Source organism: Pseudorasbora parva, chromosome 19, assembly GCF_024679245.1.
Source record: "Pseudorasbora parva isolate DD20220531a chromosome 19, ASM2467924v1, whole genome shotgun sequence".
Classification (NCBI taxonomy): domain Eukaryota; kingdom Metazoa; phylum Chordata; class Actinopteri; order Cypriniformes; family Gobionidae; genus Pseudorasbora; species Pseudorasbora parva.
In genome coordinates, this window is record NC_090190.1 from 19,181,778 (window position 1) to 19,208,271 (window position 26,494).

General features: G+C 38.1%; 1 protein-coding gene across 1 annotated transcript; it reads left to right on the forward strand.

Annotated features, from left to right (window-relative positions):
- The first annotated feature begins 90 nt into the window (after positions 1 to 90).
- spag1a (sperm associated antigen 1a) lies at positions 91 to 26,159 on the forward strand. Its single transcript, XM_067426595.1, has 8 exons — positions 91 to 577; positions 1,963 to 2,062; positions 2,608 to 2,760; positions 4,048 to 4,202; positions 10,782 to 10,923; positions 17,197 to 17,323; positions 17,515 to 17,641; positions 25,387 to 26,159. The coding sequence occupies exons 1-8, from the start codon at positions 214 to 216 to the stop codon at positions 25,389 to 25,391; spliced, it is 1,173 nt and encodes a 390-aa protein (XP_067282696.1). The 5' UTR covers positions 91 to 213; the 3' UTR covers positions 25,392 to 26,159.
- Positions 26,160 to 26,494: the final 335 nt, after the last annotated feature.

Below are 26,494 nucleotides of genomic sequence, written 5' to 3' on the forward strand. Positions count from 1 at the left end.
GTTTCACAGGAAACCACCCCCACTCTGCAGCAGCGACGCAGCCCCTCCCCCTCCGTGATGTCACAGCTCAGTGCACCCGGCAGGAGGTGTGTCTTCCTAGTTCTGGCTTAGCCTGTACAGTTTGCGCAGGGAACAGGAAGAGAGGGAGAGTGTGTATGAGTGTTTGCGTGAGGACGAGAGCTCGCTTTACTCTGGTAGAGACTGAGGGCAGCCATGGGGAATTCACAGAAGAAGGCCCCCGGTCACGGAGAGGGAGGGGGCCCGCACTCTCAACCTGGGACCCCGGGCCGCAGGAGGAGCCATGGAAACAACACAGCCAACTCAAAGGAAGTCCAAGGGAAGAGCACGGCAGTGAATGGCACCCTTCCAGCCGACAAGAGCCAGAATGAGCCTCAGGGCTCTAGACCTGGGCTCAGTGGTACTGCTGGGGAGAGCTATAATCTGGACGCCCCGTGTGGGGCCCTTCCTCCTCCACTGGCCAGGCTCAAAAATGAGGGCAATTTGTTGTTCAAAAATGGACAGTTTGGGGACGCGCTGGAGAAATACACACAAGCCATCGACGGATGTATAGAAGCTGGTAGAGTACAATTCTGTTTGAGTTTTTTATTAAAATCACCCATGACATAAATGTTAAAACAGTAGATATAACAGTCTTTGGTGTTACCAAGATTACTGTATATATAAAAATTGTTGTAAGGTGATTGTTTTGGTAAGCAGATTGTCTAGTATACAGAATTAAAAGTACTGGGCTTTAAAATATGAAAGTATTTTGTGTTTAATTATCTTAAAATGATACACGTTTGAAATATTTTGGTTAATTTTCCAGTAATTTAAGTCACTGTACTATAAATGACAGTTTACACTTGTGTACTATAAACTGTCATTTATAGTATAGTGACTTAAACTACTGGATAATTAACCAAAATATTTCAAACATTCTGATGGGGTAAAGGTATTTATCTTAAAATGTGTGTGCTTAAAAAAAGTATAACATTTTTTCGGCATCAACAAAATGCCATTTTTGGCATGGTGACATTTTACAGTATGTATTTTCATACTTTTTGTAGAATACTAACTTAAAAGTGCTGATTTGTTTAGATTAATTAGCATACTTCAAAGATTCTGGTGAGGTAAAAGTATTTTGTGCTTGTGTATCTTATAAAAATATAGGCTATATTTACAAGATTTGAATGTTATCAAGATTATATTTTTTTGGTATGGTGTTTGTTTTGGCAAGGTGAAGTAGTTTTTAATATACTGACATTTAAATGACTCTGGCACGGTACTTAAGTATGTATTGTGAAATAATATATATTATGTGCATGATAAAATAGTATATTTAAAAGTTGTTGTTACTAAAATGGCATTTTTGGCAAGGTAACAGTTTATAGTGTGTATTTTCATACATTTTAGTTTTATTTATTTTTTCCGAATGAACCAGCACATTTTAATGAGTCATTTTGTAGTGTGGACTACGAAAGCATCTAGTGCGCAAACATTGCATAGATCCTGTTCAGCAGCGCTGAGTAATGCAGGGGGAGGTATCCAATGCCGGTTCATAGAGAGGCTCGGCTGTCTAGATTTCCCATGGAAAGGGTTTAGAACTGGTGTTCATCAAACCACTGCATTTTAGCAACATGAGCCACATTTTTATATTAAAATTGAAAGTGTTTCACAAGACTGCTGCTCACTTTCCACCACATTGCATTGTGGGTGTGCCCACTAAAGTTGCGTAATGGGCCTTTTAAAAAAAAGATGGGATGTTCCGTCTTCCTCATACAGCTTCCCCAGGGTGTTTATTCTATGACTAATTGGGTTTGTAACATGATATTAGGTGACTAAACAAAATGTTTTCCAAAATGAATGGCTGTCTGCACTATGAACCCTTCCTCCCACATGTATCCATGCAGAACTAAAGCTGCTTTCTTAAGTCTATTTTCAGTGCTGTTCTTGTATTCGCAGGTATTGACAGCCCAGAGGATCTTTGTATTCTGTACTCCAATAGAGCTGCATGCTACCTCAAAGATGGAAACAGCACAGACTGCATTCAGGACTGCACCAGGTTAACCGCACTTTTCTATGTACACACTGTTCAGTGGCTGATGACCAGACTTTCACCAAATAATGAGAGCCACATGGCTGCGTTTAGCTTGGATTTATATGTGAGGTAATACTGCAAGTGCCTGTGATTGTCTCAGTAAGATTAACACCAACGCACGCAGTTAGTTGCACTATAAGGAGCTTTACCGGCAGCCTGGTTAACCGGCGCAAAGAACCTTGGCAGTCTGTTACCATGTTCTGCTCCATTGGAGGGAAATAATAAAATTAGTCTTTGTAATCATACTGTACTTTCCACTATCTTGTTTAGATGCATCCATTCTTTAATCCTACAATACACCACAGAGGAAAGACACGGGACATACACCGTTTCAAACTGACTAAGAAAATAGAAAAGAGTTACTTTAGCTTAAACATTATTTTAGAAGAAATATTGCAAAAACACATGCAGCTTTATGAATGGCTACCAATGTAGTTAGGGAGTTCATTGTAGGGCACAGGATCAGAGAAAGATCTTGATCCTCTGTGTTTTATCCTGTTTATTTATAGGTCACTCGAGCTCCACCCCTTCTCCCTGAAGCCCCTCCTCCGGCGAGCTATGGCGTATGAATCTCTGGAGCGCTACAGGATGGCGTATGTGGATTACAAGACAGTACTGCAGATAGACATCAGCGTACAGTCGGCTCACGACAGTGTGCACAGGTAGAATTAATAGTCCACAGGGAAACATAAACATGCTTAAAAATGCAGTTTAATACTGGCATTATTCTGTAAAATAATCATACTTAAGAAGACACATTGCCTAAGATATGTATGCTTCATATCATATTGATAGTTTTTTTCACTCTAAGAACGCTGTTAATATGAAGGAATTTTCCTTATTGATTTTTCACAGGTGTTTTACTCGTATTATGCATTATGTTGTGTTTTAAGGTTAAATGCAATGTCTTTAATTTAAAATTAACAGATAATGTCCTTAGCAGTTTGCAGTGTCTTTTCTGTTTTCCTACATATTTATTTTCTTACAGTGTGGTTTGAATTGAAAAGTTGCCAATAGGATGAAAAATAAACTTCAATATTTAAGATATACTGAAAATAAGTATATCTTGAAAAATATTTGTCCTCAAAGCCATGATAATTCTCATTTCAAGGACGTTTAGATATTTTTACGTACTTAAAGGGATAGTTCACCCAAAAGTGAAAATTCTGTCATCATTTACTCTCCCTCAGGTTGTTCCTAACCTTTGTTTCTTATGTTGACTACAAAGGAAGATATTTTAAAGAATGATGCAACAGTTCTGGGGCACCATTGACTTTTTTCCTACTATGTAAGTCAATGGTTTCCCAAAATGGCCTGGTTACATATGGTGCTTTTCCACTCAAGGTACGACTCGGCACAACATGTCTCGCTTTACTTTGGCTCGGTTTGCTTTTCCACTGATGTTTAGTACTGCTTGACAGTGGGTAGGATTATAGGCCGATCGTTTTAGTTTTGCCGCCTCTACTGCCATCGTACACGCAATATAAACAGACATGTGGCCCATACAAACTCACAACCCAGGAGCAATGGAGCATATCGATTAAATGTTGTTCTTGATTCTTGGCATGAGAATATTTTTCACTGCAAGAAGAAGACGTTTGTTTCTAGCAGGTTTGGCATCTCGTGTCACAAAACCAATGGTGCTGGTAGTGCCGATTCTCTCTGACCAGTCAGTGATCTGCAGTATTTACACACACATTTTAGTATCGGTACGGCTCGCTTAGGTGATATTATTTAAGCGAGCCGTACTGACCCATACCATGCAGTGAAAAAGCGCCAAAACTTTCAAAATATCTTCCTGTATTCAGGTTTGGAACAACATGAGGGTGAGTAAAGGATGACAGAATTTTCAATTTTGGGTGAACTAACCCTTTAAGGAATCTTTTTTTATATATAGGTGAAATGGTTACAATTGTAGGTATGTCTGATTGTATTTGTGATATGTTCAGAATCACAAAAATGCTGATAGAGGAGGACGGTCCTGACTGGCGAGAGAAGCTTCCAGAGATTCCACTGGTTCCGCTTTCTGCCCAGCAGCACCGTAAAGATGAACCCAGCGCAGAGGTTCTGCAGGCCCGCGCAGCCAGAGTAGAAGAGGAGAAGGGTGAGTTAAACCAAAACCAACACCAAAAGAAAACAGCTGCCAGATAGAACAGTTTTATACTCAAGTATGAGCAATAGCAGTAGTGATGCTTCTCTTTAGAAAGCACAACTTAATAATGAGCATCAACGGTACAGCTATTATATTTTAAGTTGTTTTTCAAAAGCGAAAATGGTAACTTAGTTAGCAATCTATAAAGACTTCTATCTTATTTGCATATTTACTTACAAAGTTGATAAGGGCGGGTCTCATTCATCAGTGAAAGCTGTGTATGAACATGTTCTGAATTTATGATTCAATAATGATTCAATAACTTTTGTACTTCAAATTATTCTAAATTTCAGCTTTTAGGAACTGAAATCACATACTCTGGATGACCTTATAGTCAAACCAAAAATTATTCAGACACCAGATTTATTTTTTTACTTGTGGATGCAGGACACTATAGTTAATTTATGTAAGTTAGGATAGCAAAATAAAGTAAACTGTAACATATTATACCCAAAAATTCTTCATACAGTGGACTACCAGTAAAATTGATAATAAAAATTGGGACCAAAATTATTCAGACACTTTGACCTGACCATGTTTTGCTTCAGTGTTTTTTCTTTACTTTTACACCACAGACTGAACTAAATGGAGCATTGCTTGGTAATTGGTTAACCTAAATTGGTAATATCTAAGGCTGTGTTTTGTCTACATATACATTGAAAAGACGCATTTCTGGTCGGAATGTTATCCGATCAGTGTGTCCTGGTCTTTCTATCAAAGTTATCTGACATTATCAAGATGAATTTGTTCTGACACAGTTTAACTGAGTTCTTTTCATATTTTATTATCATTTTCTAAACTATAGTGAATAAACTATGATAATGTGAGAAAATAAATGGTGTCTGAATAAATGTAGGTTTGATTATAAATGTGTTGGAATGATGTTAGTTATCTAATCTTAAATATATTTCACCATATAGGTGCAGTATAGGTCAAGATGCAAGGTTCCTTTGCATAAATATGCAGATATGTATAGCTGGCTAATTGAACGACCTGTTTCTGGGACTCTGTGTCTGTACAAACAATGTTTATTGTGTTTGAACTGATTTTGAGACATAGAATGCAATAGTGCCTGGGCCCTTTTTCAGAAGCGCTGGTTCCTGACGTATATTTTTATTTTATTTTTCCATGGGAAAAATAGTCTTTGTTAAAGGTGTCATGAACTGGCTTTTTTACATTTTTATACTGTTGTCGGTTTTGAGAAATTCTCCTGAACGCTGGGTTTTGATGGGCGTGCCGCACTGGAGACTTGGAAGTAAACACCCACGGCTAGGATTAGATAAGATTTGCATATTTCATGAGCTTCAGCTCCTCTGTCATTTCACATGAGGATGGGATTGTTTTGAAAGCGGCAACCAGAACGATTCTCTCGACCACACCGAGAGAATCAAGGACAGTAAACATCTTTATCAAACAAACACAATGATTTATTTCTCATCCACCCACAACTGATTAAAATATTATTTTGTATTACTTGGCCCGACCGATTGGTGGATATAAGCATGAACGAAAAAGAAAGGAATATTATTTCACTATTTGAGATTCATCTGCCTGCCAACGGGCTTACGTTTTGGTAGCCCGTCTGAAAAACACATAGCCCCGGGACTACTATTACATATAAAAAAGATGTTTTACTCATATAAGTTTGTTGCACCATTTCTGCCGGATCCAATATAGAAGGCACAGTGTAAAGGAGTAGGACTAATATATTCTGAAGTTAGGTGGAGTGCAAATCCACTACGGAACTCCGGCAAGAAGTGTGACAGGAGACAGAAGAACGTTTGACTGGTTTATATCTCGTCAGTATGACCATTCACATGTTGAACATACAGCCATTAGGAAACAGACGTGATAAAGTGTAGTTTAGTATTCATGCACGCACATTTATCACTCATAGAAGATGGCGGCAGAAACGAAACTGAATGTAAACAAAGACGCGATGACAGAACTGCCGTCAGCGCGCAGTATGTGCAAAACTATGTAATACACATAAAAATGCTACCCATATAAGGAATTTAGTACACACAGCATTGTGTCTGCAAATCCAGCGCGATCTAAGACTTGTTTACAAACGATTCCGCATTTGCGAACACGCTTACAGGATATTCTTATATTACCATGGCCTTTCATATATCAAAAACTCAAAGGAAAGTTGATTTCTTAATTCGTCACCCCTTTAAAGAGTTATAAGACATGAACCAAGCCAATCAGCTACGAGGTGTACCACAACACTACAAACTTGGATTTGAAGCAAAAACGTTTTTGAAAATTGGACAAAAATGTAAAAGTACAGGACTGTACTTAAAGGGATAGTTCACCCAAAAATTAAAATTCTGTCATCATTTACTCACCAATTTGTTTCACACCTGTATATATTTCTTTGTTCTGCTCAACACAAAAGAAGATATTTGGAAGAATGTTTGTAATTAACCCCAATTATCTACCGTTGTATTTTTTTTTTCTACTATGGTAATCAATGGGGGCGAGATCTGCTTGGATATAATGGTTTTATATCCCAGGAAGTATAATGAACAGCATATCTGAATTAAAAAGTTATGCAATATAAGCAATAAATGCAAAATACGCATTTACAGTCTTGTTCAAAATAATAGCAGTACAATGTGACTAACCAGAATAATCAAGGTTTTTAGTATATTTTTTATTGCTACGTGGCAAACAAGTTACCAGTAGGTTCAGTAGATTCTCAGAAAACAAACAAGACCCAGCATTCATGATATGCACGCTCTTAAGGCTGTGCAATTGGGCAATTAGTTGAAAGGGGTGTGTTCAAAAAAATAGCAGTGTCTACCTTTGACTGTACAAACTCAAAACTATTTTGTACAAACATTTTTTTTTTCTGGGATTTAGCAATCCTGTGAATCACTAAACTAATATTTAGTTGTATAACCACAGTTTTTTAAAACTGCTTGACATCTGTGTGGCATGGAGTCAACCAACTTGTGGCACCTCTCAGCTGTTATTCCACTCCATGATTCTTTAACAACATTCCACAATTCATTCACATTTCTTGGTTTTGCTTCAGAAACAGCATTTTTGATATCACCCCACAAGTTCTCAATTGGATTAAGGTCTGGAGATTGGGCTGGCCACTCCATAACATTAATTTTGTTGGTTTGGAACCAAGACTTTGCCCGTTTACTAGTGTGTTTTGGGTCATTGTCTTGTTGAAACAACCATTTCAAGGGTATGTCCTCTTCAGCATAGGGCAACATGACCTCTTCAAGTATTTTAACATATGCAAACTGATCCATGATCCCTGGTATGCGATAAATAGGCCCAACACCATAGTAGGAGAAACATGCCCATATCATGATGCTTGCACCTCCATGCTTCACTGTCTTCACTGTGTACTGTGGCTTGAATTCAGAGTTCGGGGGTCGTCTCACAAACTGCCTGTGGCCCTTGGACCCAAAAAGAACAATTTTACTCTCATCAGTCCACAAAATGTTCCTCCATTTCTCTTTAGGCCAGTTGATGTGTTCTTTGGCAAATTGTAACCTCTTCTGCACATGCCTTTTTTTTAACAGAGGGACTTTGCGGGGGATTCTTGAAAATAGATTAGCTTCACACAGACGTCTTCTAACTGTCACAGTACTTACAGGTAACTCCAGACTGTCTTTGATCATCCTGGAGGTGATCATTGGCTGAGCCTTTGCCATTCTGGTTATTCTTCTATCCATTTTGATGGTTGTCTTCCGTTTTCTTCCACGTCTCTCTGGTTTTGCTCTCCATTTTAAGGCATTGGAGATCATTTTAGCTGAACAGCCTATCATTTTTTGCACCTCTTTATAGGTTTTCCCCTCTCTAATCAACTTTTTCAAAGTACGCTGTTCTTCTGAACAATGTCTTGAACGACCCATTTTCCTCAGCTTTCAAATGCATGTTCAACAAGTGTTGGCTTCATCCTTAAATAGGGGCCACCTGATTCACACCTGTTTCTTCACAAAATTGATGACCTCAGTGATTGAATGCCACACTGCTATTTTTTTGAACACACCCCTTTCAACTAATTGCCCAATTGCACAGCCTTAAGAGCGTGCATATCATGAATGCTGGGTCTCATTTGTTTTCTGAGAATCTACTGAACCTACTGATAACTTGTTTGCCACGTAGCAATAAAAAAATATACGAAAAACCTTGATTATTCTGGTTAGTCACATTGTACTGCTATTATTTTGAACAATACTGTATATTCCGGTATACAAACATTTCAGTATTTTGAGAGCGTAGATCAGCTCGATTATTAGCCTGACAAACCAGACCCACATCAAGATGTTTGGTCTGGAAACTCACCATTGACAGGGCTCAATCCGAGGGGCGGGATAAACGGTTGTCTTTTTAAACTCCCCCTGCACGCGATAGGATAGCGCTACCACCAACCAGAGCAACGAAGGGGTAGCAGAGCTTGTTAATAGATTACACATTCGCCGTATCCGGTCAGCAAAACTCCTAACACATCTTCCCTTTTTAAGAATGACTTCAGTGCCGTTCTTTGTTCTTTTCTCAGAGAAAAGCTTAACTCCAAGTCTTCCAGAGTCGCGGTCAAAGCTGGTTCGAAAGAACGCCGTTCGCCAGTTTCTGTGTTTACTAGAAGCACGCAAACGCAACTCGGCCGTCGTCATTATGGCCCCGCCCACTGACTCTATACACGATGTGATTGGCCCGGAGTTAGGCGAATACAGCTCAGAAGGGTATTGAGAGGTGCTAGACGACACTGGCGGGCAGATTAAATTTGCTGCCGCTAGGGTGCGTCTAGATTTCGAGGCTAGCTGACGGCTTCAACAGAAACAAATGCCATGTAGCCATACCACGTAGCTCACAGTAGGTCTGTCTTTATAAGTTTAGTAGTTACCATTAAAAAAAATATATTTCCAGATCCCAACTGTTGCACTATTGTTTGAGGATTTTTCTGCACAACATGCTTTAAGTTTTTAAAGAGCGTCATAAGTTTGCTGAGAGTGACAAAAGACTGTAATGGAAAGGTCATGCGGAAATCCTTTTATATGGAGGTGTTTGGGAGTGTTTTATGCAAATTACTATCCTTGGGTATGCAGTCACTCATTTAAAAAATGCAAATTCGTTAGAATAAGGTTAAGAAGAAGTTCATTTGAATAAATGGAAATGTTTCCTGTAAAGTTCTCCAGGGCGTATAAATATGAATAATCTATGCATTTACTAGTGAATGAGAAACACTGATTGGACGAAGTATAGAATATAACAATCACAGTTTTAATACCTAAATCAATGCTAACCAGCAAAAACCAGTCTGGACCAGCTAGGATTTTCATGCTGAGGTTGTCGAAAATGTTTGCATGGATATTAATAATTCATTTCAAAACAAAAATCCATGCTGGAACACCAAAGAACTGCAAATGCTGGACAGTACTGATAAATACTACAGTATGATGCAAAAAAAAAGAGACACTGAACACCTTATAATAGGCATGCTAGCGTGTGATGTTTACATTTTTGCTGTTTCCTTGTTTACAATAATTATGCTAACAGTTTCAGTCACAAGCTGCATCTATAACAGCATTTGTCAGCATAGATGTACCGCACTTGATGGCAATCAATTATGTAAAGGTGTAACATAGTCAGCTTTCATCGTAATGGAACCAGACAGCTCCGGTTTCATTCTGAACTGAGAAAGGAAAACACACATGATCACTAGGCACACAGCAGCACCTGATCACATTAACAATGGGACGACCTTTGCTCTGTTGTCTTTCGAGCCAGAATGATGTCATAATAATGGGAGTATGTTATTCCCACACACAGCATTTGCTGCCTTTACTGGAAATGTGAAGAACCACTGCAAACTTGCCAAACATTCTACCACAAGCCTGTGCAGTGTAGTGCATCTTTTGTGTAACTTGTACAATAGCATGTCCATGCAGGTCTCATTTCACCCTATAATCAAAAATTACCAGAGTTTTAATTATTGCTAAAGCTATTATATGAAAATATGTCAACAAAATTACAAATGTTGCATAAACGTTTTTTGAAGTACAAAAATTACTAAAACAAATAAAAATGCTATAATAATAAAGCTATATATAAATATATATATATATATTTTTAATGACTACATTTTTCAAAACTTAAACTAATAGTAAACTGAAAACAAAAATATTAAAAAAGTGATTTAAAAATATGAACGAATACTGTAATAGTATATAAACAATATTAAAATAACACTGGAAATTACATTTTGCATAAAGAAAGAAAAAAGTCTATATGACCCTTAAGATTTTATGCATTGTGACATTATTTTCATGAGCATTCTCACTACCATGATACAGTAACTTTGTTCTTGGATTTGTTTGTTTACGTTATTAAAAATGTTTTGTTATTGTTGTTGCATTACGATAATGAGAATTTGACTGGGAAATATGCTTAAATGTCAAAAATATATATTTTATCACAGATAATGATAATTTAGTAAAGAGGGCTCTCTGTCTTGGGATGGAAGTTAGAAGTTTAATTCTACTGTATCTATTTTTTCCACAGCCCGAAAAGCAGAAGCTCGATTCACATTGATGAAACAAGAAGGAAATGAAATGGTGAAGAACAGCCAGTTTCAAGGTGCTGTGGACAAATACAGCGAGTGTCTGGCCATCAAATCCAACGAATGTGCCATTTACACTAACAGGTAAATGTTTCCAATTGATCAGGTGAAAACAGGCTGCTATTTAAATGCTTTTCAACTGTTTTTATTAGCCAAGCAGGCTGTTCAGAAAAGCACACCATATTACACATACTATTTCAACAGTATGTATATTGTACGTGTGTAGTATGCATGGAAATGGCAAATTGACAAAAAACTAAATGACTTATTGATTACTAAAATGTTAAGTTGATAACACAGCACACTTTCCAGAATACTGTATCCCATAATGCATTGTGCATGACTCAACCTTGCACTTGACAAATATCAAGTCTGAGTGTTCAAGGATTCAAAGCTTCCATGCACATATACATGAATAGAGAAGAAAAGAAAATTGCAACTTCTGTTTCATGCCGACCTTAAAGGGTTTGTTCAACCAAAAATGAAATGTATGTCATTAATGACTCACCCTAATGTCGTTTCACACCCGTAAGACCTCTGTTCATCATCGGAACACAGTTTAAGATATTTTATATTTAGACCCGACAGCGTATCTAAGTGTAGGCACACTATACTGTCCATGTCCAGAAAGGGAATAAAAACATCATCAAAGTAGTCCATATGTGACATCAGTTGTTAGAATCTCTTAAAGCATCGAAAATACATTTTGGTCCAAAAATAGCTAAATCTACGACTTAATTCAGCATGATCTTCTTTTCCGTGTTTGTTTTCAATCCTCAAATAAAGATTCAAACAATCATGAATCAGCGTATTGATTCATAATTCGGTTTGCCAATGTCACGTGATTTCAGCAGTTTGGCATTTTGACACGCAATCCAAATCATGAATCAATACGCTGAATCTTTATTGGCCTACAACATTTCATTTTTGGTTGAACTAACCCTTTAATAATTTTAGTACTTCAAAGTCAGAATTGTGAGATATAAATTCGCAATTGCGAGAAAAAAAGGCAGAATTCTGACTTTATATCTCATAATTCTCACTTTATAACTTAATTCTGACTTTATAACTTGCAATTGGGGCTTTTTACACATATTGGCCCTCATTTATCAATCTTGCGTAGAAACGGGTGTATATGTTGGCGTAAGATTATGCTTACACTCCTCTCACCGCCTGATTTATGAAGCTGTGCGCACCTCTGCAATCCAGGTGTACGCAATACTTGCCCTTGATAAATGCCGCGGCTGAAAACGATCGTCATTAGAATAACACGCCCCTATATATTCAAGTCTCCGCCTCTCCCACGCCCTCATTTTACGCCATGGAGACGGCAAACAAGCGAAACTTCTCCGACGTGGAGATCGGGCGCGCTCAGTCATCTCACTAGTCCACTAGTCAGGGCACTGTCTAGTACATAAGTCAATGGCTGACTCCCTGATCAGTGCCCTGACTACTGAACTAGTGAAATGATTGAGACGCGCCCATCGAGACCATCACCAGGGAAGTGAAAAAAAAAAAACGAAATTGTTTTATTTGGGAGTTAAAAGAGTGGAATTAAAGGCACCTACAAAAACAAAATATGGACACAAATTACGAGTAGGCCTACTCTTAATAGTGTGTGGAGGTTGAGAAGCGCACTCCAGCAGTTTAAATAGCTGTTTGGATGATAAATTACCATCACAATGCATTATTTTACAGCACGTTTTGAAACAATTAGCATTTAATTTCGTATCACGGCACATGTATTGGGGTACAATAGGGATGATGATGTGATGTGGAGTAAGATTCATTCACATTAATAATTACATGACAATTTGTAAGATTCTTATTATTATTATGATTCTTATTATTCTTAATGACGCTTGTTATTCAGAAGAAGAATGTCGTTTTTATTGATTTTATTATTATTTAAAAGAAGAAGGTCATTTTTATTATTTTGTCAGTCTGAATTATTTGAGTCCCAGTCCGTGCGCAGCTGCCGGGCCAGGCGGGCCTGAAACGTCAGATAAAGCGCACAGGCTCGCGACTGGAGGAATACATATGCTATGCCTACAAATAAAACGCTTTGGTAAAGTCACAAAAATTAAACATTGACGTTCATGTTGCACAAAAATAAACACTGAATGTTGTTGTTGTGGTTTTTACAGTGGATCATATAGCATATCTTGTCAGTGCGTTTTGTGGTGTTAGGAATTGTTTTTCTGCGCATTTTCCCACTAACTCAAACGTGCGTGCACAACCTCCTGAGCTGGCGTAGGATTTGAGCGTGCCGTACGCCAACGTCCATATTGATAAATCTCAAAGTCACCGTGGGTTTGGGTGTACGCAAGGTGTACGCTGGAAATTTGGTGTACGCACTTTTGATAAATGAGGGCCATTGCGATTTATAAAGCCAGAATTGTGAGATATATTGCGATTTATAGTCAGAATTGCAAGATACAGTCAGAATTGTGAGATTAAAAACTCGCAATTGCGAGTTATAAAGTCAGATTTGATAAAAACACGCTATTCTGAGGAAGCCAAGTCTTTTTTCACTCAAAATTGGACTTTATAACTCACAATTCTGCCTTTATCACTCAAAATTACGCATTTACATCTCACAATTCTGACAATTCTGAAACAAAAGTCAGACTTGCGAGATGTAAACACAATTGTGAGATAAAAAGTCGCAATTTTCTTTTAAAATTAATTATTGTGTGACGGAAACTCCCATATGACTGAAACGGCTTCACAAAACAAAAAAAGAAAGTAAGTTGGGTCTTGATTTTTGTCTGTCAGGAATCGGTTGGATTGTTGTGGTTTGCTATTGCGCTGATCTCATGTGAGTGAAAGGTTGTCCCGCCCTCACACCAGTAAACACGTCATGAGAGAGAGGAAGTTATTTTGATTAAAGTTAATGAAGCCATTCTTTTTCTTAAATGATACGCATTACTATGTACAGACAAATCATGTTTAATAAAATGAATACATTTAAAAAAAAAATGTAATAGAAAACGTATACAAATATTTACCAAAAAACAGACAAAAGCTAAATTAAATAAACTTAAAGGTCCTGTTCTTCGTGATTCCATCTTTCAAACTTTAGTTAGAGTGAAATGTTGCTGTTAGAGCATAAATAATACCTGTAAAATTATAAAGCTCAAAGTTCAATGTCAAGCGATATATTTTATTTAACAGAAGTTCCCTTTCAAAGCCTACAGCGAACGGCCGATTTGGACTACACCCCTGCACTTCCTGGCATGAATGATGTCACTAGAACCGTTTGTTGACTAACCCTCTGCCCACAAGTACACGCAAAATAGGGGGCGTGGTCTTGTTCCTCTCCCACGTGGAGAAGAGCGCACATTCAGTGCTTGCATCTCCCCGTTATGGTAAGAGGCGGGACCTTTCCGGCCAAAGTGCGCTAAGCTGCTGTCCAATCACAACACGGGAAGCGCTGGCCCAATCAGAACTCATTACCTGTTTCTGAAGGAGGGACTTCATAGAACAAGGAAATCATCAGGCCGTTTTTAGGACAGAGAAAACAGCGGTGTACAGATAAGTAAATTGTGTGAAAAATACTGTGTTTTTTTACACGCGAAACATGAACTCATGTTATATTGCACACTGTAAACATAATCAAAGCTTCGAAAACACGCGAAGAATGGGACCTTTAATAAAAACTTAATATACTTAAAATAAATGTAATTATAATATAAAAAAGTACTATGTGGTACTTTTAACAGTAACAGTCGTGGCCGAGAGACAATTGCTGTGTCCCAGTTCGCCTACTTATACTACATCCTAAAAGTATGTACTCTTTTTGTGAAGTAAAAAAGTATATACTTTTGAGTGTGTAGCAGAAAAGTATGCAAGCTTCGGGACATACTACTTCGCCATCTTTAACGGACTCTGTCGCTTAGTTACGAGCATACCGTCACCGTTTATCTGCCCTGTCAATCATTGTCAGATTCGTTACAGTTCAAATCCTCCACATTCAGTTTAATCTCCTACCGTATCAGAGAGAAATGTAGCCGCACGTTGATCTGCCATTTGTGGGTCTTTAATGCAGAAACGCTCCTCATGTGTTTGCAGTTGAAATATAATAAGGCATTTAAAAGTTAATGGCCAAACGTGTCATTACAAAAGTTCACAATGCTGCTGCAGGTGAAATATAATGTGGACAACCCTGAATAAATATATTTTTGTCAGGTTAAATATTGATAGTTGGTCACTCAAACCCCTTTATCTAAACTTCTCTACTTAATAGGGGTGTCCATGGTTAACCGATTGACCGATTACCCGTTAAAAGTGGCGTCAATGACGTGCTTTGAATTTAGTTGTAATATATTTTTGCACCAATAGAGACCACCAGAGTGCTCCCAGACATTTGTAATATCCGCAAGAAGAAGTCATGACCAGCTTAGTTTCTAACATGAAGCGGGCAAAGAAAACTACAGCGTGAGAGCACTTTAAAATTGAGAGTGACGGGGCAAAATATAAGTATTGCAATGCAGTGCTTACCGCATTTTTCAGGCTATAAGTCGCTTCAGAGTATGAGTCGCATCAGTCAAAAAATTTGTCATGAAGAGGAAAATAACATAAGTCGCACTGGAGTATAAGTCGCATTAGGGCAGAAGCAGAGCGGGAGCCCGCGCTGTGCATAACGGATCAGAAGAAAGAAAGTTTGAAGTGAGAAACTTGTGAAGGACTGGCGAAAAGCAGACGTTACTTTAACTGTAATGAAGAAAACAAAAAAGCTAATCGCGGACTGAAAGCAAGATGGCCAGAGCTGAAGGAACGAGTCCACAGATGCCTGATCTCTCTGCCGGGAGAGGCTCAGCCGCACGAGTCAAACGCTGTGTGAATCGCTCTCCGCTGCATATTTTACCACATGCCCTAATCATGCAGGCGCCCTCGCGGCCACTTGCATTGCTCGTGAACTGGAGCGCATCTCATCCTAATTCAACGAAACTCAGCGTAGGCCTCACAGACATGAAATATATCTTAATAATAATAAATAATAATAATGCGTTCGATTTATATAGCGCTTTTCAAGGCACTCAAAGCGCGTTACATAGAAGGGGGGAATCTCCTCAACCACCACCAATGTGCAGCATCCACCTGGATGATGCGGCGGCAGCCATTTAGCGCCAGAACGCTCACCACACACCAGCTGATTGGTGGAGAGGAGACCTAGTGATGAAGCCAATCAGGATATGGGGATTATTAGGAGGCCATGAGGACAGAAACCAATGGGCAAATTTGGCCAGGATGCCGGGGTTACACCCCTACTCTTTTTCCAAAAGACATCCTGGGATTTTTAACGACCACAGAGAGTCAGGACCTCGGTTTAACGTCTCATCCGAAGGACTTAAGAAAGCTTGAAATGTCTTTTAACAGTTTAAAACGAAAAGACATAGGCTACTCTCTGATTATGTAATCCATGATGTGCATTTCTCTCTATAGGCGCGTTCACTAAGGAGATGGCGGTCGTCGAAATTAATAAACAAAAAATAATAACCCTGACGCACACTATGGTTAACCGAGTATTAACCGCTAAGGGCCTCGGTTAACGGTTAATGAAAAACTTGAAAACGTGCAGCCCTACTACTTAACCGTCGGACTCGCACATCCGTCATGTTTGTAGTTTTTTAACGCTTTTTATCCACATTTGTAGTTCTAATCGAATCCTCGTCCACCTTGCAGTGGGTTGTGGGCAATATCAGCCGTTTGAGTGCCCATCGATCCGTACTTTGAATTCGCACCGGAAATAGTAAACCATCCGGGTATCTTTGAAATACTCTTTTCAACATACTACGATTTGGGACATACTAATTCTATTTTCGAATACTATTTAGTATGGATAGTATGCGAATTGGGACGCAGGCATGAGAGAATGGCACAGGGCCGGCATGATTGATAATGAGCGCCAGCTGCGCGCCGCATATCTCTCACAATCCCTCTGCCTCGACTGCTTGTCACATACTATAATACTATATAAATAATACTATAATAACACTGGTGAAGACAGCAGAATGTAAATGTTTGAAATGTTGCATAAATGTGCACACTGTTTGATATACTGTAGATGCATTAGTATACACTATGCAGTAAGAAGTTAGCCATATGTATTCACAGCCACAGTTTGGTGCTTTGCAGTTCACGCTAAAGTCTTACAAAGTAGCAATGAATCCTGAATAGCTGTACATGTTGTCCTGTCTCTCGGTTGATCGAGCCTTCTAGAAAGTGCTGAGACTGGAGCTGCTCAGTCCAAGCTATTCAGTCAGCAATCAGCTCTGACAACTCTAGCATAAAACACCCAAGGACAGAGTCAGGCCGCATTGCTGAATGAGAAATGTCTGTGGTGTTTTCCAGAGCTCTGTGCTATCTCAAGCTGGATTGTTTCGCAGAAGCCAAACAGGACTGTGATTCTGCACTCCAGATCGAGCCAAACAATAAGAAAGCATTCTACAGACGAGCACTGGCACACAAAGGCTTGAAGGTTCATATTTTGTGATATTATATCTTTTATGGTCAAAAGAGAGTATCTCTCCTTTGTTTTTGTGCATTTTACAGTAGTTAATCCACTGTAAATAGTGATGTTTGTTTGCATATCAAATGTGCAGTAGAGATCACACTGACTAGTAGCACTACTGTTCAATTCAGATGGTCTGTCTGTATGTTTTCTCACAGGACTACCTGTCAGCCAGCACTGATTTACAGGAAGTACTGCAGTTGGATCCAAACGTGCAGGAGGCGGAGCAGGAGCTGGAGCTGGTGACTAACCTGTTAAGAGAAAGTCTACTAGCTAATGCCCAAGGTAAATTCTCACTAGCCAAAGAACCTAAAGACAAGAATCGAACACAATTTAGACTATGTAGGAAATCAACGCTGTATAATATTTCAGTTGACTCCAAAATCATTGTAGAGTGCTGCAGTGATCGCATATTTTTGTAGGCCAACCCGAAAGTTTACGTCACCCTTGTTCCCGCAACAAAACCCAATAGGATTTTTACAGTGGCCTAACAGTAAAATAAGCTCTGTGACCAACAAAGGTTTGATTATAACACGTTTTGTGTCATCATGATAATCTTCACAAATTAACACAACTTTTATGAATTTTGAAGCCTAAATACAATCGCTAAAAAAAAGAAGCTAAATGCAGACTATTGATGCATTCACGCTCATCGCAATTACCATAAATAAAGTTCTGTATACTTTCAAAACACTCGTCACTTTAAATCTGCAGTGGTCAGGTGTAAACACAGACCTTATTTTAGGCATTTATCCAAAAACCCATTTAGAAAACCTTGTCTAAAGGTTTTGGCCTACAAAATTATGTCATCCCTGCAGCACTATCTGCCCTCATTCACTATTCACTATTCCCGACATTACTACACTAATATAGTCCACTGAGCAAATGAAAACCAGTGAGCGAATTTAAACACTGAGTGCAACTAAAGTGCTGCAGATGGCATCTTCAGGCAAAAGTAGAAATGAATTCTGCTTGACACTCACAGTGCATGGGTATTCTCTAGCAGCAAGTCGTTGAGTGTACATGACTTGTGCACTCCTTATTGAGGGGCCCTGGTACTAGGGATGGCTCAATAACACAATTTTGGCTTCGGTACCACAATCTAATACCGAAATATCAATATTAAATCGCTACCATACAAGGGTCTGAATTTTGGTAATGGCAAAAAAAAATAACTCCGTCGCTTTACTGAATAAGAGAGAAACATTAACCAATTATCTTTATTAGGGCTGTAACGATACACCAAACCCACGATTCGGTTCGTATCACGATTTTTGACCCACGGTACGATACAAACCTCGATATGGGGGGGACAAAACAGTTTTATTCTGTACAGTATTCTGTAGCCTATTTTGCCGTCAATACCATATATCTGTATGGTCAATAGGCTACTGCCGACGTTTTCTTTGTGGTACCAATAGGCAATATATATTTAACATGAAGTATAGGGCCTCCTGTACATCAATACCAACAGAAGCGCCGCGTCAGACACGCTTCTGGTGTGCAAAGAAAGAGAAAACGCCACGCAGCCGCCCCGCGGATGACACGCAACAGAAACGCCACGCTCACACCACGTTGCCAGCTGGTTGGGGAAGCTTCTTGAAACATTTACGGCAAATTGTGTGGGTCTTGTCAACTACACGATTGCCATCCTTGTTCTCCACCGGGTAGCTGAAATGTTGCCATACTGCTGACTTAAAAGTTGGACCTGGACAGGAAGGATAATTCTGGGAGTTGGAAGGGGTGTATCGCGATTTTGCCTTCTCAGATCGCGATACAGGTTCGTGGACCTGCGTATTGCGATTTCGATTTCATATCGCATATCGTTACAGCCCTAATCTTTATAGATTTATTTCTCTCAAGAAAGAGCCACAGTCAACACAGTCATCAGTGCCTGCATCGAGTGTGACTGTGAACTGAAGACACAACAGATGTCACAATCTCTTGTACCCCCATTGTCAAAACAGTCCTTCTCAGTAGTTTTGCACACATGGCAAGAGTGTTAAACAGAAGTGTCCTGCATGGCAGAGACACATATTAGCTCCTGTATGAATACAAACACACTCTAAATAATCAATATTCTTCATCAGTGATTATAATTTTTTTCATCACAGAAGTTTCTCCCTTCTATTTCCCAAAATAAGCAAATGGCTTCAAAAGACATCACATCTGCTGGCTCCGCTACACTTTCCCTTGTGTTTCGAGACAGCTGGTGGAAATCACTTGCCCACATCTCTTTAAACCTTGCCATTTTAAACATCCAATCGATTTTATATAATGCAGTAGTGGGAGCTCTTTGAGAGAGTTTCCTTTGCGCTTATACTAACAACACACACACACACACACACACACACACACACACACACACACACACACACACACACACACACACACACACACACACACACACACACACACACACACACACACACACACACACACACACTCACTATCAATTTCTTAATACATGTAAGGATGGGAAAGTGACTGATGCTTGGCAAGGTTTAATGGTTCTTCATCAGTTTTATAAGCAAAGTAATTCCAAATTTCACTTCTACTGCTCTCATTATTAATTAGTTTTGGCGTGTTGCGTGAGATTCAACTGCTTTATCCAATTTTCTCCTCCATGTTGTCACGTTTGCTGGTTTCACATCAGTTTAGGTAGCGCAATGCCACCTAACGGCTAACGGTGAACTTCAGAACATTAGCATAGGGATGCACCGAATGTTCTGCAACCGAATAAGTAAAAAGGCCGAATAATTTTTGCCGAACAATGACGTTTTTAATGACGCGATCAAATAGTAACCCACGTAGAGTGAGAGGCGCGCGCTTTATGCAGCAAACATGTCAGCAGTGTGGAAGCACTGTTTAGTGCTGCATCTCATGTCATCGATGAGAAGAGGAACCGACTTTCATGTGAGAAAGCAGAGAAGCTACTTTTAATAAAGAACCTGCCACTTTTCCTGAAGAAGTAGGCTAAGTAGGCTTATGTCTAGGACAGTTATTTATTTGTTGTGGGTTCATCCACATTTTTTGCCCAATTCAACGCACATTTGTTGTTGTAGACATACAGAGTTACATTCTTTCAGCAGTCAGTTATAGGCCTAACATAGGCTACTCAAGAAGGGGGGCTTCAAAGATGGCCAAATAAAAATATATTTTTTAGTTTACTAATTATTTATTTTAAGTTATGTTGTGCTTAGTTTGTATAATATCTGCTGGAATGTTAAAAAAATGTTCAGTGTTAAATAAATATTTTGAAATTGTATTTTTGTTATTTGATTTATTTGTCTGAAAAGCAACACAAAATAGTAAAAAGCAAATTTTTATTTACTATTTAATTATTGTAATGGTAAAAAAAATAGCCAAATAAATAGAAAAAAAGCGAAACACCATGTTCGGTATTCGGCCTTCGGCCAAGCATTTCATTATTATTCGGCTTCGGCCAAGAATTTCATTTCGGTGCATCCCTAGCATATACCGAAATGAGCAAAATCATGATATCGATTGTACCGTTTGGGAAAAATATATACAGGTAATTTCACAGTACCAGTATACCGCACATCCCTACCTGGTCTCTCTTCTGTGACACCCACCTGAGGTCTTGGCATTCATTCTAGTCACATACTTTCCTACTATCTAGTAGGTATAGTAAAAAATAGTATGTGACAAAAGAAGTCCGAATTCACAGTACTCATAAAAGTGTAAATAACAAAAAAACCAAATGACCTACAACTTCCAGCGAGATTCTGAAGTGTAGATGGACCTGAATGTGGAGGATTTGAACTGTGACGAATCTGACGATGATTGACAGGGCAGTTAAACGGTGACAGGATGCTCGTAACTAAGCGACAGAGTCTGTTAAAGATGGCGAAGTAGTATGTCCCGAATATGATGGACCCATGAGGCCAAGGGAAAGATATGATGGACCCATGAGGCCACGGGAAAGTATTTGAATGAAAGTGAAGCGACATAACTCCCACTCTTAGGTCACATGATAATGTCAACATTGTGAATGTAGTACTAACGAATTACTTTCACACTACACATTCATAAAACAGTTTTTTAGCAGTCGTGAAGTAATAAATATCTACTCAAAATAAGTATCTACTCAAGAGAGTATGCGATTTCGAATCCCGCCCTGGCAGCTAATTTCATTGGTTAAGGCTACAGTGTTTAGGGATCAGTGTTTGGTGTTGGCCAGAGCCATAGAAAAATGAGATTTGCGACACGCTTTGATCTCGTTGCCACATGATCACATGGTTCATAGAGCTCTCAATAGTTCCAAACAACTCTGTGCCATCAATCTGTTTGAATAGGATTAAGCAAGATAGACAGCAGTTTCACTATATTTGCAGCAATTTCTGGTAAATATAAACACAATATGTGCACCGACTTCTAGTAGGCTTTACGGTAGCATTTTATTCTGGAGAGAGATAAAGAAGAGACAACGTTAATGTTTTTTTTGAGTGATCTCATTATTTTATTTGAGTCATGTGAGTGCATGATTTTACAGTGTTGAGTATTGTACCCATTAACGGGCACTTCTGTTGAAAATAATGACCAATCATGTTTAATTTTCTGGGAATTAGAATCCTCTCTGTATCAATCAAAACAAGTTATATACGGTCTTAAAGCTGAGTGAATTTTAGTGCAAGTTTACATGTTGCACAAAACTTCTCATTATCTACAAATCCTCTCATCATAACAAAGAACAGACATGATTTAAATAAAGCTTTATTGTAAAGTTTAGTCAGATTTTTTTTTGTTTGCATTAGACTTTGCGATATTCCCTACAATAAGCCAGTTTTGCTTATTAAACTTTGATTTTCTTAAAGCTACACTGTGTGATAATTTCCCCCATCTAGCGGTGTAAAGGTATATGACCATCCAGTGAATAATAGTTTCTGTTCCTCTCAATTCTAATTTTGTTTTAACTCCTACGGTGGCCAATTTAGTCCAAGATTAACATCCCCCTCTTCACATTTGACACGGTGCCATCGAGTGTTAAAACGCGAAAGGCAAAGCTTGAATTTATGGGTATGTCCCTCTTTGGCTAATGTACTTTCAGGATGGAGGGGCAACATGGCGACCAGCATTCGAACCCCTCACCCGTATGTATTTTCAATGGCATATTATAAACTTACGAGAATACTTTATTAATTGAAAGAAGTAAATATACATTAATGAGCACATATATTGAAAGAACTAAGTGTTTTTAGCTAAGAATAAACTAAAAAAGTTACACAGTGTAGCTTTAACTTTAACATTTTGAGGCAACTGAACTTCGGATTTACAGTGCATATATGCACTGCATCATTTGCCAAATCTGTTTTGCCAAAAATGTTATTATTATGGAGACCACTGATCCCAGACCAGCAGATATAGGCAGCCTTTCCCACTAAAAGCAATCAGAAGCAGCAGCAGTCAGTGTTTTGCTTGAGAAAATGACATGCTAGTCCATGCTAAGCCTCAACACTGATTGAATGAGTGGAATCGATAATCACTATGGTTTTGAACTACCTTCCAATAGTTCACTATGTAAGTGTAGAAGTGTTTACTTCCTTGACATAAAATGTAGGGCGGTCCAGATGCGACAAGCTACAAGATGCTGTAAAGGACAAATATTTTCTAATAAATATATTTATTTTATTCATAAGTGCACATTTTTGTCTGTGAAGCCCCTATGTATTATATTTTGTAAAGATTTGAAGTAATTGGTAACAATATATACCTCCAGCAATGCTAAAATAAAATTTTAAAGCCTTAAAATACATAACTCTGCATGTGTACACCTTATAATATTCATTCTTTCCTATTATGTGCTGTGGTCTGTATGCTCTGTGACCTTTTGCCTGATAGTTTAAAAGTGCCTTTGAAGCACCTTTGAGTAATTTATATTACCCCAGGCTCTAAATGTGTTTTTTTTTTGTCTGTTCTTTATTTTATATAATTGTGTTGTTATTGTTGTTTTTATAATGGTTATATACATTTGTATATTTAATAAACCTCATTAAAAAAAAATTACAAGACGCGGGAAAAAAATCAATCTCGCATCTCAGAAGAGCGTATGGGCGGAGTTAAAGTGTGAACGTTCATGTTTATTTTCAAGATCTGAGGTAAACCATTGGATTTGTCGCTTGTATTATGGCTATTAAACTGAAGCAAATATGACATTCGAACAATTTTTTTAAATAATAACTGTATTTTACAAAACAAAAAAGTCTACGTACCTGAGATAAGCACTGCTGTCAGCTATGACCAAATAGCATAATCAGAAAAAAGAATCCGTGGTTGCTTGTTGTGGCGCCTAACGTTAACGTTAGTCTAGTTAGGATAAAGTGCAACAGTTATTAATACTATTTTAGCCTACGTATATTTAAGCAACATCACAAGTTTCACGACAGTTACTACTGAGCAACTTACATATTAGACAGAGTATTTCCTTTTACTTCGTCTATTCTTGTTTCGCCAACCAAAAATAATCCACACAGCACAGCAGTGGCGCTACTAAATGAATCAGTGCATAGCGAAGTGAATCGATTGAGTAAACAATTCACTGATTCGCCGCCACCGCCACCTACTGGCGCAAAACGTAACCCGCAGAAATTGTCAGTAAAATCCACACCACTAATGCATTGACTGGAACCAAAATATTATATTTGATAGCCAAATGCAGCCACTGACAAAACAGCCATGTAATAAAAAGACCTAAACTACCATTTCAGCCTCTAATCAGCCATCTTACCTTAGTGAACTTTAATCTTAGGTTTAGCTGATTACTGGTGTTTACTGAGGCAAGGGTCATTATTACTATTGCTCATAACTGAACAAATCCAGACCCTAAAAACGTTGCCCCATAACTTGTCCCACGTGTTTATGCAACAGAATGATATCTCCAATCGAGCAGCTTTTTTTAATCGACAACCGATCTGTGATCATGTGGCAGTGTATTAAAAAAGAAAATTGGAAAATAATTTGGCAAATAACAAACAAATAGGTATATAGATTATATCATATTAAACAATTATTTGAACAATTTAATTTGGATATTGAAAATTCCTTTTCTAAAGTTTTTTTGGGGGGTCTCTAACTTTTTGTCAAACACTAATGTTTATAGCCTTTATAAACACTAATTATATATATATATATATATATATATATATATATATATATATATATATATATATATATATATATATATATATATATATATATATATATATACATGAGAACATTCAAATTATTTATTTTATAATACAATTGTTTATTTTACTAGAAAATTACAAAAGCTAATGAATGAACAATATGGATGTGCTTTTAAATTACTTTAGGAACAAAAGGTTCCATTAAAGCATTAAACACCACATCTGCCATTGTTGTTTGGCGGGCTATGTGACGTCAGAACTCGTAAGTGGGAGCACATGATCGATCTAGTACGAGTTCATGAATAGGAAGTCACGGGTTTTGACCCATTTTTTTTACAGTCTATGGTGTGACTGACTGCTGGGTTGCCTAGAACGTGGCACAGGCTACTAATAAGTATGTTTTAATTTATACACAGCGAAAATTGCAAGCATTTGACCAAAATTGGTATCGTAATGTTTATGGTTATCATTTGTGACAATATTTCAAATAATTTTGGTTTTAATAATATTTTTTCCCCTAAAAAAGCAACACGGTGTCGATCCTTTCCTCTATGATTCCCGTTTATTCCGACAGCAAAGCACTTGAATGCAACAAACTCGTAATCACTAAAGTGGGAAGTAGAACATTTCCGATAGCCTCTTCCGGGTTTTGGCGTCCCTCCGTCCCTCCCTGCACCACTCTATTTGCTGTGATGTCATGTGAATGACAGGCAGGTTGTCCTGCTCTCGCATCATCGGAGAAGAGAAGTCAGGGAGGGAGGGGACGTTATTAAAGATTATAATGAGGGCACATGGAAATTATATGCACGGAATTATAGTTTGCTTGCTTCAATATGACAGCTAGCCTACATGATGCTGACTATGATTGTGTCCTCTCTGTAGGTTGACATCAAGACGATAAATAATGAAGTGAACAGAGAGCTACAGGAAGAACAGAGCCTCCTTCATTAAAGCCAGACACAGCGGATCCAACGAGCCTGAGAATCCCAGCTCGGAGATCCAGTCCCGCCACGAGGGTCCATTCATCTTTGTGTAGACTGTCATGCGCCGCAACTAAAGTTTCCCTTCCAACAAACACTCATCTCACGTTCTTCTAGGAATATTGTGTCTGATGCAATGCTGACCCTGCAAAGCATGCAAAACAGTTCTTAATCTCTAACTCTGGCTTCAATTGGCACGTGTGAGCATGGCACGGCTGGGAAGCGTGTAACAAACGGGATTCTCGGGATGTGATGGTTGTCGTGCGTGTATAAGAGAATGTGCCTTTTATAAGAAGCTATGGCTCACATATGGAGTGATTTAACACTCTCAGATGGAATTGTATAGGAACATTTAATTTGCTACGTTTAAAATGTCTCATTTCTCAGGATTTAATATATTTTTAATAGCTATTCCATTGTACCGTGTAATTTAAGAATACATGTAGCTCATGTAGTGTACATTTTTTTGACATCTCCCAGCCTTCAGCCCATTGTCTCAATATGCATAAATAAAACAAGATCTCACAATGTATGAATGTACAAAAACATTAGATGTAGTTTTTTTCTTTGGAATGTCAGCAAAAGAAATGTTTCAGATAACATTTGCTTGCTTGTCATTTTAAAACGGTTGTTTCATAATTGCAAATGCTGCGACAAATAAAGCAACAAAAAGCATCCCCAGTGATTTTAGATAAGCATCCACATAATTTGATTACCATTCAGAAGTTTGGGGTCTAAGTTTTTTCATTTTTTTATTTTTGAAAGTCCATTAAAATACAATCAAAAATTCATTATTAAATGACAATTTTAAAAACGACTGCTAACTGAATATATTTTTCTGTGATGGCAACACTGAATTCTCAGCATCATTACTCCAGTTTTCAGTGTCACATGAAACTTCAGAAGTTGCTACTAGCTAAGTAGCTAAGTGCTACTTGTTTAAACAGTGAAATTATATATATATATATATATATATATATATATATATATATATATATATATATATATAT